The sequence below is a fragment of the Lutra lutra genome, chromosome 10, assembly GCF_902655055.1.
Source record: "Lutra lutra chromosome 10, mLutLut1.2, whole genome shotgun sequence".
In the NCBI taxonomy this organism is placed as follows: Eukaryota; Metazoa; Chordata; class Mammalia; order Carnivora; family Mustelidae; genus Lutra; species Lutra lutra.
The window spans coordinates 69,539,626-69,557,621 of record NC_062287.1 but is presented as its reverse complement, the minus strand read 5'-3'; the positions used below and the strand labels follow the sequence as shown (position 1 = coordinate 69,557,621).

Genomic DNA, 17,996 nt, shown 5'->3' with positions numbered 1-17,996 from the left:
TAGTGTCTGCTTCCCTCTCAGAATTCCTATTAAAGGAAAGCAGAAAATGCTATCCCCAAATATGCTCACATACTGATTACTATGAATTAAAGATACTTGAATAGCACAGGAAATATAGTCAATAATACTATAATAACTTTGTATGGTGATAGAGAACTACCCTCATCATAGCGAGCATTTCATAGTGTACATAATTGTCAAACCATTAGGTTACTTACCTGAAACTAATATACTACAATATATCAACTATAAATACTTCAACAAAAAATTAAAATTTAAAAATAAATAAAAATAAAGGTACTTGAGAAATAGCTGGTGCAAGGACACTCTAACCCTCCCTTGTGTCCCCCACCCCCAAAAGCAGTAGATAAATCTCCAGCGTGAGGTACCTCTCCCTGTGCCAGGAGGGGAGAATGTACCCTTATCACCAGAGATAGGGAAATTAGAGCCAAGAAGGCTGTATAAACAAATCTTGTTACTTCTTTACCAACTTACTGCCCCAAGCCCAAACCCCTTTGTTGTCAATTCTTCATCAATTTATTGTTTCTTCATCTAAAAGGTATAGAAGAGTCCTGCTTTGGTCACTTCTTTGAGTTTCATGTTTGTACGAAGCTCCAGTATACACAAAATTGTTTTTCTCCTGTTAATCTGTTTTATGTCAATTTAATTATTAGACCAGCCAAAGAACCTAGAAGGACGGAAATGTTTCCTACCCTACAGTACCTTTACTTCTTTTGGGGGATCTGTGATTTTCTTCCTCAGTGATTCCTTTCAAAAAGTATTCTATACAATGTTTAAAACTGTAGTGATTTCAGTTGGGAGAGTTCTGAGAGGTCTGTTTATACTGGAAATGGCACTCAGCATATTACGGTATTTTCTATATACAAGCTAAGCGATTTGGGGCTAGTTAATTCACCTTTCTGCTTTAGTACCCAGCTGCAAAACAGGAACCCAATACCAACTTCACAGGGTTGTTAAAACTAGTACCCTAGCAAGCATTTGATAATTCTATCTTCTGATAATTCCTCGTTTCTGATCCTGGGTTACACTGGTTTTTTTGTTGTTATTGTTTTTGTTTTTAAGATTTTATTTATTTATTTGACAGGCAGAGATCTCAAGTAGGTGGAGAGGCAGGCAGAGAGAGGGGAGGAAGTAGGCTCCCCGATGAGCTGAGAGCCAGACGTGGGGCTCAGTCCCAGGACCCTGGGATCATGATCTGAGCTGAAGGCAGAGGCTTTAACCCACTGAGCCACCCAGGTGCCCCGGGTTACACTGCTTTATTGCCTCTTTTTACCACTGATATTGACATTTCTGATAGAGAACTTAAACATCTTTTTTAGTGATCAGCACTGATCGGTGACTGAAAGTGAATAGTTTGCCTGATTTGGCTAACTATGTTTTCTGTGAATAGTTTTCAGTTTCTTAGTTAACAAGAAGTATTTACCTCCATATGTATTTAGAATAAAGTAGAAATTATGCCGGAATAAACTTTAAAAAATTATTTTTAAGGGGCGCCCGGGTGGCTCAGTTGGTTAAGCAGCTCCCTTCAGCTCGGGTCATGATTCCAGGGTCCTGGGATCGAGTCCCGCATCGGGCTCCCTGCTCAGCGGAGAGCCTGCTTCCCCCTCTCCGCCTCTCCCTGCCACTCGGCTTACTGTGCTCTCTCTCTAGCTCTCTGTCAAATAAACAAATAAAATATTTTTTAAAAAATTATTTTTAAAGTCAGAGAAGTGAAAATTTTTTTTTAAAGATTTTATTTATTTGACAAAGAGAGAGAGGGAGAGACCACAGGAGCAGGGGGAACTGCCGACAAAAAGAACAGCAGGCAGAGGGAGAAGCAGGCTCCCTGCTGAGCAAGGAGTCAGAGGCAAGACTCGATTGCAGAATCTTGGGATCATGACCTGAGCTAAAGGCAGACGATAAGTGACTAAACCACCCAAGGTGTCCCAGAAGTGAAATTTTTAAAATTCATTTTTTACTTGTTTCATACCGAGATGAAACTTTCTCTAAAGATTAAAGGTCAATTGTTAATTACTTTTTGCAGGCTTTCGGACACTCCACTTAGAAAGGGTTAGTTGGTCCTTCCGTAATGCTCCCATTGTACCTTGTTTATACCTCTGCTGTATCACTGACCACATGAACTGCAATTATTTATTTACACTTTCTCTCTCCATCAGAGTTTGATCTCCTTGCTCTACAGATCCTGGCTTGTCATCTCAGTATCTCCAGGGCCTGGCACATATAAAAGGCAAATTGCAAATATATGCTAACTCTGATCAAATTAGTTTTTCATTACTTTCCTACATTAACTCCTTAAGCATTTGCAATGTGCTTTCTCTCATGTATCCTTTTTGCTGTTCCTTTGAAAAGTAATTCTATCAAATCTGAAAAGTTTTATTCTCCATCTGTGCACTCATGAGCATAAGCAAATTGCAAACTATGATGGGGAAACTGACAAATCCACCAGTAAAGAGAGTTTTTAATATTCTCTCCAGCTACTGATGGGTCAAGAAAATAAAGTCAGTAAGGGCACAGAAAAATGCAGCAAGAACATTTTATGTTTGTCTACCAGACAACTCACAAACATTGTACCTAAAAATTGAAAAAGATGTATTATTTTCAAGCACACAGAACATTCATGAAAACTGATCATTTGTTAGGCCACAATCTTTGCCCACGAGACAATTAAATCAGAAAACAATAAAATAACTAGAAAGCCTACATGATTAGAAATTTTTTTTAAGTCTTTTTTTTTTAAGATTTTATTTATTTATTTGACAGACAGAGATCACAAGCAGGCAGAGAGGCAGGCAGAGAGAGAGAGACGGAGAAGCAGGCTCCCCAATGAGCAGAGAGCCCAATGTGAGGCTCAATCCCAGGACCCTGAGATCATGACCTGAGCTGAAGGCAGAGGCTTAACCCACTGAGCCACCCAGGCACTGTAGAAATTTTTATTATTTCTAAACAACTTGTTAGTCAAAGGGAAATTAAAATGAAAATCAGGGCTCCTGGGTGACTCAGTCGGTTAAGCAACTGCCTTCGGCTCAAGTCAGGATCCAGGAGTGCCGGAATCAAGTCCCGCATCCGGCTCCCAGCTCCACAGGGAGTCTGCTTCTCCCTCTGATCTTCTCCTCTCTCATGCTCTCTCTCTCTGAAATAAATAAATAAAATCTTTAAAAAAATAAAATAAAATAAAAATCAGAAAATGCTTAGGGCTGAACCATAACAAAAGCACACATCAAAACCTGTGAGATTCGGGGCGCCTGAATGGCTCAGTGGGTTAAAGCCGCTGCCTTCGGCTCAGGTCATGATCCCAGGGTCCTGGGATCGAGCCCCACATCGGGCTCTCTGCTCAGCGGGGAGCCTGCTTCCCTTCCTTTCTCTCTGCCTGCCTCTCTGCCTACTTGTGATCTGTCTGTCAAATAAATAAATAAAATCTTAAAAAAAAAAAAAAACCTGTGAGATTCAACTAAAGCAATATTTACCAAAAAATGTGTAATTTGCAATGCAGACACTAAAAAAGCTAAAAATTGATGAGCTTGGCATCCCAGTTACAGAGTTAGAAAAAGAACAAGAAGGGGCACCTGAGCAGTTAAGCATCGGACTCTTGATTTTGGTTCAGGTCATGATCTCAGGTTAGGGGATCAAGCCCTGCTCCAAGCTCCTCGCTCAGTGGGAAGTCTGCTTGAGATTTTCTCTCTTCCCCTCCCTCTGCCCCTCCCTGCCACTTGTGTGGTGCACTCGAGACACTCATGCATGCTCTCTCTCTAAAATAAATAAATCTTTTAAAAAAAGAAACTCTAGGAAAATAATAAAAGCTGATATAAATAAATAAAATAAAATAGAAAATAAGTACCAATCCAAAGAGCTGATTTTTTAAAAAGAATAAAAAGCAAATAAACTTCTAGCAAGGCTGACTTAGAAACAAAGAAAAAAGAGACCAATGATATCAGAAATGAAGAAGAGGAAATAAATCCAAATGCTGAACAGACTAGACAGATAATAAAAAGATATTATGAACCAAGAAAATTTGAAAAGTTACATTAATATGGACATTGGGGAGGGTATGTGCTATGGTGAGTGCTGTTAAGTGTATAAACCTGGTGATTCACAGACCTGTACCCCTAGGGCTAATAATATGTTATATGTTTATAAAAAAATTTTTTTTAATTATAAAAATAAAATAGAGAGGGGCGCCTGGGTGGCTCAGTGGGTTAAAGCCTCTGCTTTTGGCTCGGGTCATGATCCCAGGGTCCTGGGACCAAGCCCCGCATCCGGCTCTCTGCTCAGTGGGGAGCCTGCTTCCTCCTCTCTCTCTGCCTGCTTCTCTGCCTACTTGTGATCTCTGTCAAATAAATAAATAAAATCTTTAAAAAAATAAAAAATAAATAAATAAATAAATAATAAAATAGAGAAGCATCCCCCCCCAACAAAAAAAGAAAAGTTACATTAAATAAATTCCTAGAGGGACGCCTGGGTGGCTCAGTTGGTTAAGCAGCTGCCTTCGGCTCAGGTCATGATCCCAGCGTCCTGGGATCGAGTCCCACATCGGGCTCCTTGCTTGGCGGGGAGCCTGCTTCTCCCTCTGCCTCTGCCTGCCATTCTGTCCGCCTGTGCTCGCTCTCTCTCCCTCTCTCTCTGACAAATAAATAAAATCTTAAAAAAAAAAAATTAAATTAAATTTAAAAAAATAAATTCCTAGAAAAATACAACTTAAAGGTTTCATTCAAAAACAAATTCTTCTCTAAACTGTTCAAAAGATTTAATTCAATGCTGATCAAAATCCCAACAGGATTTTTTGTGAAACTCGACAAACTTACTCTAAAATTTATACTGAGGGCGCCTGGGTGGCTCAGTGGGTTAAGCCGCTGCCTTCGGCTCAGGTCATGATCTCAGGGTCCTGGGATCGAGGCCCGCATCGGGCTCTCTGCTCAGCAGGGAGCCTGCTTCCCTCTCTCTCTCTCTCTGCCTGCCTCTCCGTCTACTTGTGATCTCTCTCTGTCAAATAAATAAATAAAATCTTTAAAAATAAATAAATAAATAAATAAATAAAAATAAAATTTATACTGAAAAGCAAAGTCCAAAAACAAAACAAAACACTGAAAATACTCTTGAAGAAGAGTAACTATCTAAGGGGATTTACCATATATTGTCTAACTATAAAGCTATTATAATTAAGACAATGTAGTATCAACACAGGATGCATAAACGAACCAATGAAACCTAACAGAGGGGCACATGGGTGGCAACTTGGGGTCAGGTCAAGATCCCAGGGTCCCAGAATTAAGCCCCGCATCCCATCTGGCTCCCTGCCCTGGGAGGGGCCTCCTTCTCCCTCTCCCTCTATTTCCTCTCCCTGTGCCTCCCTCTCCCCCTGCTTCTGCTTGCTCTTTCTGTCAAATAAATCAATAAATAAATCCATTTTTAAAAGAAAGAAACCTAATAGAGAGCACAGATAGATTCATACGTATACACTGAATCTGGATATATGCAGAGGTAGCGCTGCTGATAAAGAATAAATTTTTCAATAAACTGTTGACATAAATAAAAACTCACCGGATAAAAAAAGGAGACTGGGTCTCTATATCACATCACACATATAAATTAACTCTAGGTGGCTGAAAACATTTGAAAGGCAAAACTTTAAAACTTTAAAAAGACAATACAGAAGTTTATTTGGGGATTTCCAATAGGGAAGGGTTTTATAAACAAGATTCAAAGAGCCTTACCATTAGAGGAAAAGATTGGCAAATCTGACAGCATTAAAATTAACAACTTCGGTTATCAAAAGACACCAAAAAACTGAAATATTGGCAACTCAAATAATCAATAAAGGATTAATGTCCAGAATACATAAAGAACTCGTGACTTTTTTTTAAAAGATTTTGTTTATGTATTTGACAGAGAGAGTCAGAGAGAGAGGGAACACAAGCAGGGGGAGTGGGAAAGGGAGAAGCAGGCTTCCGGCCAAGCAGGGAGCCCATGTAGGGCTTGATCCCAGGACTCTGGGATCCTGACCTGAGCCAAAGTCAGATGCTTAACTGACTGAGCCACCCAGGTGTAAGAACTCATGATTTATTGAAGAAAAAAATGAAATGAAATGAAAAAATGAACCACCCAACTTTTAAAAGAGCATAATATATAAACAGGTAATCCCTGAATAAGAAATACAGTCCATAAACATAAAAAATACTGTCTTATTCATAATTAGTTAACTACAAATCAAAATCACAAAGAAACACCACTTCATACTCACCACACTAACTAAAATTAAAGTCAATAACTAGGAATCATGGGTGTGATGGCATTCTTTTTTTTTTTTTTTTAAGATTTTTATTTATTTGACAGACAGAAATCACAAGCAGGCAGAGAGGCAGGCAGAGAGAGAGGAGGAAGCAGGCTCCCTGCTGAGCAGAGAGCCCGATGCGGGGCTCAATCCCAGGACCCTGAGATCATGACCTGAGCTGAAGGCAGCGGCTTAACCCACTGAGCCACCCAGGCGCCCCAAAATCACAAAGAAACACCACTTCATACTCACCACACTAACTAAAATTAAAGTCAGTAACTAGGAATCATGGGTGTGATGGCATTCTTATTCACTGCTAGCCAAAGTACAAATGGTATAACCACTGTGAAAAACAATTCAGCTTGCCAGAGTATCTTAGTTTTCTACTGCCACTTATATGGGCTGAATTGTGTTCCCCCTGAAAAGATGTTGAAATCCTAACCTTCAGTACCTCAGAAGGTGACTTTATTTGGAAATAAGGTCTTCACAGAAGTAATTAAGTTAAAATGAGGTCATTAGCGTGGGCCCTAATCCTATATGACTGGGGCCCTTACAAAAAGGGGAAATCGGGACACAAAGGCAGGCTCCGAAGGAAAACTAGATGAAGAGACACAGAGAAAGTGCCGTGGGAAGGTGAAGGCAAAGACAGGGGTGATGTATCTACAATCTAAAAAATGCCTAAGACTGCCACCAAACCACCAGAAGCTGGGAGACAGGCATGGAACAGCTTCTCCCTCAAAGCCCTTGCGAAGGAACCAACCGTGCCTGGTGACACCTGATCCCGGACTTCCAGGCTCCAGGACAGAGACAATGGATCTCTGTGGCATAAGCCACCAGTCTGGGGTACTTTGTTACGGCCACATGTAAACTGTTAGAGCAGTTAATGCAAATGCACACATTCCTTTAACAGATAATGAGAAACTCAGTGGTATAAAACAACACAAATTTATTATCTTACAGTCCTATGGGTCAGGCTGGTTTGACTGAGCTAAATGCAAGGTATTGGCAAGGCTTCATTACTTTCTGGGAGCTCTAGAGAAAAATCCCTTTCCCTGTCTTTTCCAGCTTTGAAACAGTGCCTGCTTTCCTTGGCTCCAGGCCACCTTCTCCCATTTCAAAGCCAGAGGTGGATTGAGTCTCTTTCACACTGTATTATTCTAACCGTAATGCCAACTGTCACATCTCTTTCTGTGATCTCTTCTGTCTCCCTCTTCCACTTTTTAAGGGCCCTTGCAATTACACTGGATCCACCCAGATAATCCTGGTTGATCTCCCCATCTCAAGGCCCTTAACTTAATCTCATCTGCAAAGTCCCCTCTGCCATGTAAAGCAACAAATTCATAAATTCCAGGGATTAGAACAAGGACATCTTTGTAGTACCATTATTCTGCCTAGTAAAGTTGAACACAAACATACCTTACAACTCAGCAATTCTACTTCTAGATACACGCATGCACCAGGATACATTTATAAGAATTTTCACAGCAGCATTATACATCACAACAAAAAAAATGAAAACCACCGAAAGGTCCATGAACAGTGGAATGGATAAATAAATTTTACTATGGCCATAAAATGAAACGCTGTATAGCACTGAAAGTTAACTACAACTATAATCAACATAGATCAATCACAGAAAACATCAGGAAAAAAAAAAAAAAAAAAGGTTATGGAAGAATTCATACAGCATGATTCTATTTACTTAAAGTTCAGACGTAGGCAACACTAACACCACATTGTTTACTTAGGAAACACTCATGAGGATTATAATTATAAAGATAAACAAGGGAATTAATAGGAAAAAAAAATCAGGACAGATGTGTTGCTTCCAGCACAGGGAAGGGATGCAAAATAGGTTACAAAGGGCAAAGAAAATGAGTGGTGTTATAAAAAAAAAAGAGAGAGAGAGAGAGAGAAAGGGGTGCCTGGGTGGTTAAGTGGGTTAAAGCCTCTGCCTTCGGCTCAGGTCATGATCCCGGGGTCCTGAGGTCCTGAGATCGAGCCCCACATTGGGCTCTCTGTTCAGCAGGAAGCCTGCTTCCTCCTCTCTCACTGCCTGCCTCTCTGCCTGCTTGTGATCTGTCAAATAAATAAATAAATATATTTTTTAAAAAAAAAGAGTGGTGAGTACATGACTTTAGTTTTATTTTCTCCTTTAAACTGCATAAAAATATACATATGTATAGTCTTTCATGTATGGCATTTCTCATTTACAAATTTAAACATTAACTAAATAAATGTAAAATATAATGAATTCAAGTTGTATGAGATCTAAGGAAGAAGTAGTCAAACAATGTACTCTCATTGATAGAGGAGGGATAAAGATCTTTAAAAAGATACCTACTAGGTAGCAATAGTGCAGGGAAAGTTCAAGGTTGTAAAAGAAAAAGCAGGAAATACATTCCTCCGCCCCAACTTCTAGGAACAAGCTTCTAACAATCACTTAAAAGGGGATTAACTTGTATATGATAAGGTGAACAATGTCATAAACTGTCAGAAATGACTCAGAACTCAGCTCTTCTCAAGTTTTGCTTGGCTAACACAGTTGTCCAGTTTGTTTTGTTCAGATTGAATGCCCTTAAGCAAAGTAGGCAATCGTCATCAGTTCACTTCCATTCTTCCTCCCCTCCCCTCCGTCCTCAACATGTTAACAGAAATGTGTTATGGAGCTGGCTTCTAAAGACACGGGAGTTTCAGCTGCGTCCCAACCAGTCACCCTGAAACAACCACATCAGGTACCAAGGAGGTCTTCAAGGTCATTATGAACCAGGTGAACAAGAGTCTCTCCTATCTTCTCTCCTTTCTCTCTCCCGTCACTCTCCACCCTCCTACCTCTTTTTACCAAGGATATCATTTATCACATAATTGGAGATAACTGGCAAAACTGAAGACGGCCTTGGAAAACTACGACTACAGGCACATATGTGCTTTTTACGGAAAATATAGGAGACTAGGAGCCAAGACCTGGGCTCTAATCCTCGTATCCCAATATTTCACAGCATAACCTAGACACGGTATTATCTCTCTGGAGCTGAATTACTCTCCTTTATGTAAAATTACATTTCAATTAGATAAATTGTAAATCTCTTCCATAGCTATATAAATATATTTATGTTGAAATAAACTGGAAATTTTCAGCAAGTGTAGCTTGTTCTTGCTTTGGATGGGGTATGGGAAAGTGGGAGAATGTGCTAGGGAAATAGGCTGACATGGTAACTGAATAGGAAAAAGGAAAAAGACTAAAGTGGGCCTCGCTCTGAGGAGGATAGACAGTCAGAGGGCAATGAAAAAAAAACTTTATATGGTTTTATTCCTGGTTGACTCTATTTACCTTTCACTTGGTATGGGGAAATATAAACTACGGAGATGTTATCATTTTATTTGATATAACAAAAATATTCTTTCCCACATCATCACTACTTCACGTGATTTGTTACTTTTTCTTTCCACCTTTTATTTTTAAATATGGCCAACTTTGCTATAACAGAGCTTTGCCCTCAGCTTACACATTGATTTGGGTAAAGATTCTTAATCTTAAATAAGATTTTCTTAAAGGAGATTTCAGGGGTGCCTGGGTGGCTCAGTGGGTTGAGTCCGTGCCTTCAGCTCAGGTCACGGTCTCTGAGTCCTGGGATCAGGCCGCATTGGGCTCTCTGCTCACCGGAGAGCCTGCTGCACCCCTGCCCCCTGCCTGCTTGTGATCTCTCTCTAGATATATGTCAAATAAATCAATAAAATCTTAAAAATAAAAAAAAAGGAGATTTCAACCAGTGTAAATGGTAAAAGAGGAAAAAATCTACACATCAATAACAATAAGCAGTCCTCAAACAGCCAGAACCAAAGATGGATGTGAGGATGGGGTGTTCCATAAACCCCAGATGGCTTTTTTAAAAACAAAACAAGAAAAAGGCTAAAAGCAGGTTATAAAGGACTTTGCAAGCAAGGGTCAAGAGCATGAACTTTATCCTGTGAACAAACAATGAAAAGCCTAAGAGATTTTTAAGAGTGAGTGATTTCATTAAATCTGTGTTTTTGAAAAATAACATGGATGGCGGAGTAGACAATATTTACAAAATAGAGCATAAAATAATTACATACGTTGATACTTTTATACAAAAACACGAACATGAAATGAGAATAAAACACTCACTCATTAAAACCATAAAATAAATATCACAAACAGTAAAGTATTATTAAAGAAATTCACAGTGGGGTTTGCCTTGCAAATTCTTTAAGGGGGTAAAAAATCACTTAAGCTTTAAAATCTTTTTTAAAAACCTTCACACTACATGTGTGTATCTTTTTTCAAATAAAATTAACACTTTAAATGATATTTATGGGCTTTAAGGCCACAGAATTTTTAAATATTTACTCAACCTTTTAGGAAGCACTTAGCATTTTAGGTATAGAAAAATTTCTCAACACACTAACTTACGCCTTTCAAAACCTCATACTTACCAAGTCTATCACATACCAAAGAATCTGGCTGAAAAACTGAAAACTACACTGTAGAATACACAAGTAAAATGGCATAGACATTTAATTTGTTAAATTCTGGTCAATGCTTCTATGCAGACAACTGATTTTTTTTCTTTTAGCTTCCTATTAGTTTCAGCCGACTGCTGGCATATGTACTACAAATTTAGTGCTTCTTTCCATGAACACACGAGCAATAACTAGATTTCAACTTTAAATCTCTAAATTTGCAAATAACAAAAACCCTTCGCTAAGAACGGAGACAGACACAGCATTTACATCAAATGCAACCAATGTAATTATGAAAAATAAAGTATCTTACAAACATGTCGATTTTTCAACATCATACCTAACATCCCAAAACTCAAACATAACTTTAAATCTGCTGACACAATTAAAAACATTTTTATTAATAGGAGTTTTCAATTGTTTTTCAAAGATGTTCATAAAAACATTTAAGTTCTTAAGGAAATGAAAGTATCATCATTTTGTTATCAATCCATAAATGAATCCATATACACTTTTTAGAAGTTCTCTATTCTTTTCCAATTAAAAAATATGGCTTAGCAGTATCCTCAACTTCAAGAACTACTATTTGTGATGTTTTAGTTACATTTTTGTTTATAGCTTACTAGAAGAAATGGATTCTAGAATTGAAAGTTATTACAGAATTAATGTACTGGAATCCCCTAACTTGACAGGATCCTGAGACTCAGAAAAATTCACTCACTGACTCTTCCAAGATTACACAGCAGAGCCCAGACTTTACCCTTGACCCCTCTGCCAGTGAATTTAGGACATTTCCCCCTGTTCAAGTTCTACCCAAAATCTTTTTTGTCTTCCTCCACTTTCTGAAACAAAAAGGTAGCTTCACAATTGTCATATAAAAGTTCAGCACGTTGAAAATCAGAAAATCCCTTATCTTTTACTTCCATAAAAGTACTGATTTCCCCTTAATTTCTTTAGCATAAACAACATGCAAACAAAACCAAAGACCCACTGTCAAACTTCAGGAATTTAGCATTAGTAAAAATATGATTATTACAACTTTTGCTAATAAAATAAAATAAGTTGTTTTGCTAAGTTAAAAATACCTAGTAATTTTTAGTAATGCCAAAATAGTATTATTTTATGACGCTACATGTTAAATAACCACATATAAACCCCCTTGGACTAATACCATATATTTAAGACCCCAAAAATGTTCCTATTCATTGTGAAATGTAAGTTTCCTGAAATAAGAAAATATAACCTTTTTAAAAGTGAAATTGTATTTTCCTGTAATACAAACAGTAAGTGAAGCAACTTGGCAGTAACAACAACACTGTACCTAGCTGAGGGTTGAAAAGGGTTGCTGTTATGGAAAGGGCATCAGACTAGGATTAAGACCAGGAATTTTCGATTTACAAAACAACAGCCATAATCCACTATGCCAACAGATTACAATTAAAATACATTAAAATGTAATACTGTTAAGTACAGGAAACTTGTCTTCAAATGTGATGACATTGCTAAAAGACCTTTCCGTTGTTAAAAAATACAACCTATTAAAAAAAAAAAATACAACCTATTCACATAGAGTCAAACCAAATGCCATTCCAATCTATGAAAAGGGCTGGTATTACTCTGCTCTGCAGTAAATCTTCTCACAAGTTTTTCTTCTGACACACCATTTTCTAAGCATTGTCTAGTATCACTGGCTGTAAACTAAGAAAACAAAAGGCATAACATATTTTGAACAATTCTTAATAGCATTTGGCCAAATTACAGACCACAAAAGTGGTCTCTGAGAAAACTTTTTAAGAAGCAAAGTGTGGTCTCATTGGAACACTACACATCAGTATTAAACATAAAATCAGTGTAATAGCTTGAAAATAACTAAGAAAAGAGAGCATCAGATGTAGCAAGAACAAGAAACTTTTGTTTCCAATACACTGGGTTCCAGTGTAAAACATATCACAAAACAAAAAGTCTGAAAACCAATGGTACAGACTCCTACTCTCCTACAAAAAGCCTCTATACACGTCCTTTTAGTTGCTTAAAAAACAGCATTGAAAACTGAAAGATCTAGGTTCAAATCCCTGCTCTGCCACTTACTGGATGTGTGAGACTGGGTATCTCTAAGCCTCAATTTACTCATTTCTAATTTGAGGTTGTCATCTACCATACAGGGTTTCTGTGAGCAACTGGGACAATATATGTAGTGTTTTGCACCTAGCATATGCTCAATGAATAACAACTGTATTTGCTGATTTCTTGGTGAGGCAGAACAGTAAGTCTCTAAGCCACATAAAGAGAAATTCTTCCCTGAGGATGATTTCAACTCCTTTAAAAAACAAAAACCTGTAAACCTACGGGGGGGGAAAAAATGGAAATGCTTTTGGCATCTTTACAGACATTACTAAGTTTAAAGGTTAAACTGTTACAACATTCTCCTAATTATGCAACAAATACACACGACCATGAGTTAGTCTGTAAAAGATTACAATGGCCTATACTACTGAAATGGGAGAGGGAGTGAACCCTTAAAAATTATTTCCAACAACCTTTTCATCTACTCTAAGCCTCCGTTCCAAAGCTCAAAGCTGTTCATTATATGATCTCTAATTCTTCCTCTCGATTATCAAGAATGAAACCGCTCTGATTAAAGTTTATACATACGCACGTATTCAATCTAATGCCTGTATGTTATCACTGGGGAGACACCACCATTATAACAGCACAAATAGCATCAAAAAGACCTACATTAGTGTATGCCAAAGTGGCAGTCGTCGATCTATTAAGCCGCAAATAACCCACTTCATTCCTGAGAACTCATCTATCGCATGAACAAAGTCTTTTAAAAGTGCAATATAACCAGTCTACTCTTTCATTTCTACTCCAAGATAAAAGGTACCTCTGCGTGTTTAAAAAGCCTCCTGTAATTTAGGAATTCTTTCCAGAACAAAACTCCCCCCCACCCCCAGCCTGGAAGTGAACACGCTTTCAAGTTCGCTAATTCAAGTTGGGAATTGAAGCGATAAAACCGCACTCACTTCCTTACCAAGCCGTGCTTTCTGGTAACATACCTGTTCTCGGGAAATGCAAGGCAACGAAGGTCTCCTGAACATCTTGCAACTGCCGGAGTAACCGGCCGAAGTTTCTCCGAACGACACGCAGCTGGACCTCCTGCGGGGTCTGATCACAGGCACTTTGTCCTCGGAGGCACTGGCCAAGCGAGGATGATGCGGGGCTTCCCTGATCTGAAAGAAGTGATCCAAGCCCAGGGCTAGCAGGCAGCCGGCGTCCCCGACCAGGCAGGAGAGCAGCGGCCTGAGGGCTGCGGGCAGCGACCCGAGGCCGGTGAAGGAGACCCACCAGACGAAGCCGGAGAACAGCAGCACCAGGATGCCGGGCCGGAGCCTCGCCGGGTGCGCGAGCGTCAGCAAGCCCACGCAGCCCAGCACCGAGAACAACCTGCCCGCCACCGCCGGGGGCGTGTGCGGGGCCGCGCCTGGGGCCCCCGCGTCTCCGGGCCCCCAAGCCCAAGCCCACGCCTGCCACACCAAGAAGTCCCCCAGGTAACAGCAGACTGGCAGCGCCAACAGCCACCAGGAGCCGCCGCCGCTCCGGGCCGGCCCGGGGCCCCGCTTGCTCCGGGTCAGGAAGCAGGTGAAGAAGAAGAAGGCACAGGCGATGCTGAACAGGGGGCTGAGGCTGTGCGAGCACACGCTCAGCAGAGTCCGCAGCCGGGCGGCCCAGGCAGACCAGCTCCCGGGCCCCGAGCCGAGCAGCAGGGCGAGGACAAAGGCGGCCAGAGCGCCCAGCGAGAGGCGCGCCCGGGCGGAGGGGGAGCCGCGGCGCGGCTGCTGGGGGGAGGCCGGCGGCGGCAGCAGCAGGTCCACGTTGCAGAAGCGGCAGAGGTGGAAGAAGAAGCCGCGCGGAGGGTCCTGCCGCAGGGGGCTCACGCAGCTCTTCACGTAGCCGTTCCTCAGACTCTCGGGGGGCGAGCCGGCCCCCTCCGGCGGCTGCGGGCACCGCATGGCTTTGGCGTCTCGCTCGTCCCTCCTCATGGCCCGGACCCGGCTGGCCGCGGGGCTCCACACGCCCCGCTCGGACCGCGGCGGCGGCTCGCGCTCCCTCAGCCTCCGCCCGCGCGCTCGGGGCACCCCCCGGCTCGGCTGCGCGTCAGGGCTGCGCCCGCCGCCGCGGCCCGGGGTCTCCGCCGCGCGGGCGGAGGAGCGGCAGGGTCCGCGACATGCTGGCGGAGGAGAGGGGCAGAGGGACTGCTCTCGGGACCGTCCGCGGCCGCCCCCTCCCTGTCTCTCGGGACGGGAGACTCGGAGTCGCCTTCCAGCTCCCGCGGGCTGCAACAGTTACCTCCCGGCCCCAGGCTGGTCCGTTGGGCGCGCGAGCGGCGGCTGGCGGGCGGGCGCTCCTCCCCCCAGTGCCTGCCCCGGCCGGGCGCGCGCCCCGCCCGCCGCTTGCTCGCTCGCTCGCTCGCGCGCACCCGCGTCCTGTCCCGCCACCGCCGCTTCCCCGGACGCGAGCAGGGGACCCCGCCGGCGGAGCGTGTCGGGACCGGGGAGAGCGCGCTTGGGGCCGTCCGGACAGCGGCCGGGGCCGGCGGAGGCGGGCGGGGTCCTCTCCGGGTGGAAGGGGGCAAGCCCGGCAACCTGGGACCCCAGACGCGCAGGTTCCCTTTGGGGGTAAGGCGCAGACACGCATTCGGGCTCCGACAGGTCACTGCGACGGTTTGGGGAGTGCCTAGTTGTTAAACCGAGTGGAGGGGAGAAGCCGGACCCGTCTCGAACTCATCCCGGTTCAGGGTGGGCCCTTGGAGTGTCCGAACTGTGACCCGGTAAGGACCAGCCGCCGTCGTGGGCATGGCGAAGGATTCCGTAACCACCGTGCCTGGGTCGGCCCTCAACAGCTACGTGGAATCTCGGGCCACGCAGCAGGCCCGGGAGATTTGCGACGGCTCTTAGGAGGGAGCGTGCACGTGGAGTGCTCTCCCAGAGCATCCCAGTAAATATTACTGCCGTTGTCTTGCTCAAGAACTGTCTCCACCGGCAAGGAACTAACGTCCCATCCTCCACTTCACACCCTTGCCATACATACCCACTGGTTCACATCTGTGCCTCTCTCCCTAAACATAGAAAGTCTGTTGTCACAAAGTTGTTCCACTTTGAAGTCTTTCACTGTAACAGCGTGTTGGGGCGGGGGCGGGGAATGGGAGGATTACGAGTCCTCTCCAACACCATTTGCCCAGTTTGGATGGGTTGGCCACGAAAGGAGCCAAATAAGATGCTATCTGTGAACTACTGGTGAAACTAGCAACATGGAAACACTGACTTGAAAGTGAGAAGAACTTTGCTGTACCAGAGGGACTGCTCTGGAACCTGACCAATCATAACGGCCTTAGAGAGTGAACTGTGTTTCCCTCCACCGAAACTCTCCCTTCAGCCTCATGACAGGCCTGCATTTCTCAAAGCGCTAATTCCACATTTTTCCAGGGAGATGAGAAACCTTACTGTGTGGTAAATCCCACAAACAGGCCCATTTTTTCACCAATTAATCTCTGCCCACAGCCATGACCTAAAACAGACCATTTTCGTATATGGCCGTAGTTCACATACATAGCAGAAATCGCTGAGAAATTAGCACAGGCATTTGACCAAGGTGAAAGAAAAAGACCAGAATACCTTTTCCTTTTCTGTCTCTTGGACAAAGGAAAAAATACTTAATAGAATATTCAAATTGATTACTCAAATGCTTTCCTTAAAAAAATCAAAATCCTGGGGCGCCTGGGTGGCTCAGTGGATTAGCCCTGCATTGGGCTCTCTGCTCAGCAGGGAGCCTGCTTTCCCCTCTCTCTGCCTGACTCTCTGCCTACTTGTGATCTCTGTCTGTCAAATAAATAAACAAAATCTTAAAAAAAAAAAAAAATCCATGGCGTCCTTTTTCCATCATGACAATGGAAGTTTTTTTATAAGTATCATTTCAACACAACTCAACGAATACATTTTTTTACATGATATACAGGGCACTCATCACTACCAAAGATTAAAGTAGGAAACTTTGTGGATACATTTTGAGCTTTTACAGAAAGAAAGGCATGGCAAAACTAGCACTGGCATTACTGAAATTCTCGTAAGAAATAATAAGCTGTCGAGACATCTGGGTTGCTCAGTCAGTTAAGCATCTGCCTTCAGCTCTGGTCATGATCTCAGGATTCTGGGATTGAGCCCTGGAGTCCCACAAGGGGGTTACCTGCGCAGCAAGGAATCTGCTTCTCCGCCTGCCCCTCACCCCACTCTCCTGCTCTCTTTCACACACTCTCTGTTAAATAAATAAATAAAATCTTTTTTAAAAAAAGAATAAACTGATTTGAAAATTAGAACAAATTCAGATTAAAGTTATTGTTTTGAAGCCTCAGTTAGTAATCTGAGGTGACATAGGCATGGTAATAGTAATGGACTAGAAATTCATTTCACAGCTTCTAATCCTGGCCCAGCCATTCATGCCCCGGCATTAAGCAAGTCACATAACACTTCCAGGCCTTGTTCCCCTCGGTTGTAAAATTGCCGAAAGTTAATTTTGATGACCTTGAAGGTCCTTTCTGGTCTTAAAAAGTTTAATTTCTGTATGACAAAAATATATAGGCTTCCTTAGGATCCGTGGTTTAGGTTGCCAAGAACAACCTTTGAATTATTTGTACCATCAACCTAAAGCAAATTCTCAGGGTTAACAAATCAAAACCAAAGAATTTGTATCAAAGAATTATTATCTGGCAAATAAAATTCAAAATGCTCTTCATACTCTCCAGTTCTGTTACCTTCTTTCAGCTGTCTTCCCAGGTCTTTATAAGGCTAAAAGCCCAACTCTTTCAATAACCTATATTTGGAATGCGTGCCTCTAACCACCAGCCCCCGCACCTAACAGGATTCCAAAATAAAACGTAAAGACGTAACCAAAGACCATCAGTTTACTCAACTAAAAATATGCACAAAAAGAACGAGCTTGCCATGTTTATACCAACTCCCTTCTCTGTTTACAATCCATGTCAAAGATTATTAGTAAGCTGCATTTCTTAGAGTTCAAATTATTATTCTTTTGCCAGATTTAAACAACCAATAGACTTCCTTAGCTCTCGTCTTTAGGTTCAGGAATGCATGACCGTTATCTACCATGAGAAAAAAGATCTAGAGTCACGGCATAACTTTGACTTTTCTCAGTACTCTACCCCTGCCTT

At 42.2% G+C, this 17,996-nt stretch overlaps 1 protein-coding gene across 2 annotated transcripts in view; it reads right to left on the bottom strand.

The window, feature by feature from the left end:
- PDE3B (phosphodiesterase 3B) overlaps positions 1-15,139 on the bottom strand; it is a 182,608-nt gene extending 167,469 nt beyond the window's left edge. The window contains exon 1 of one of the 2 annotated variants that reach the window (XM_047690782.1): positions 13,831-15,139. In XM_047690782.1, coding sequence (XP_047546738.1) covers positions 13,831-14,814 — 984 coding nt within the window. In that variant the 5' untranslated portion in view covers positions 14,815-15,139. The remainder of the gene's footprint in view (positions 1-13,830) is intronic. The other variant, XM_047690781.1, reaches the window with a different exon arrangement.
- Positions 15,140-17,996: the final 2,857 nt, after the last annotated feature.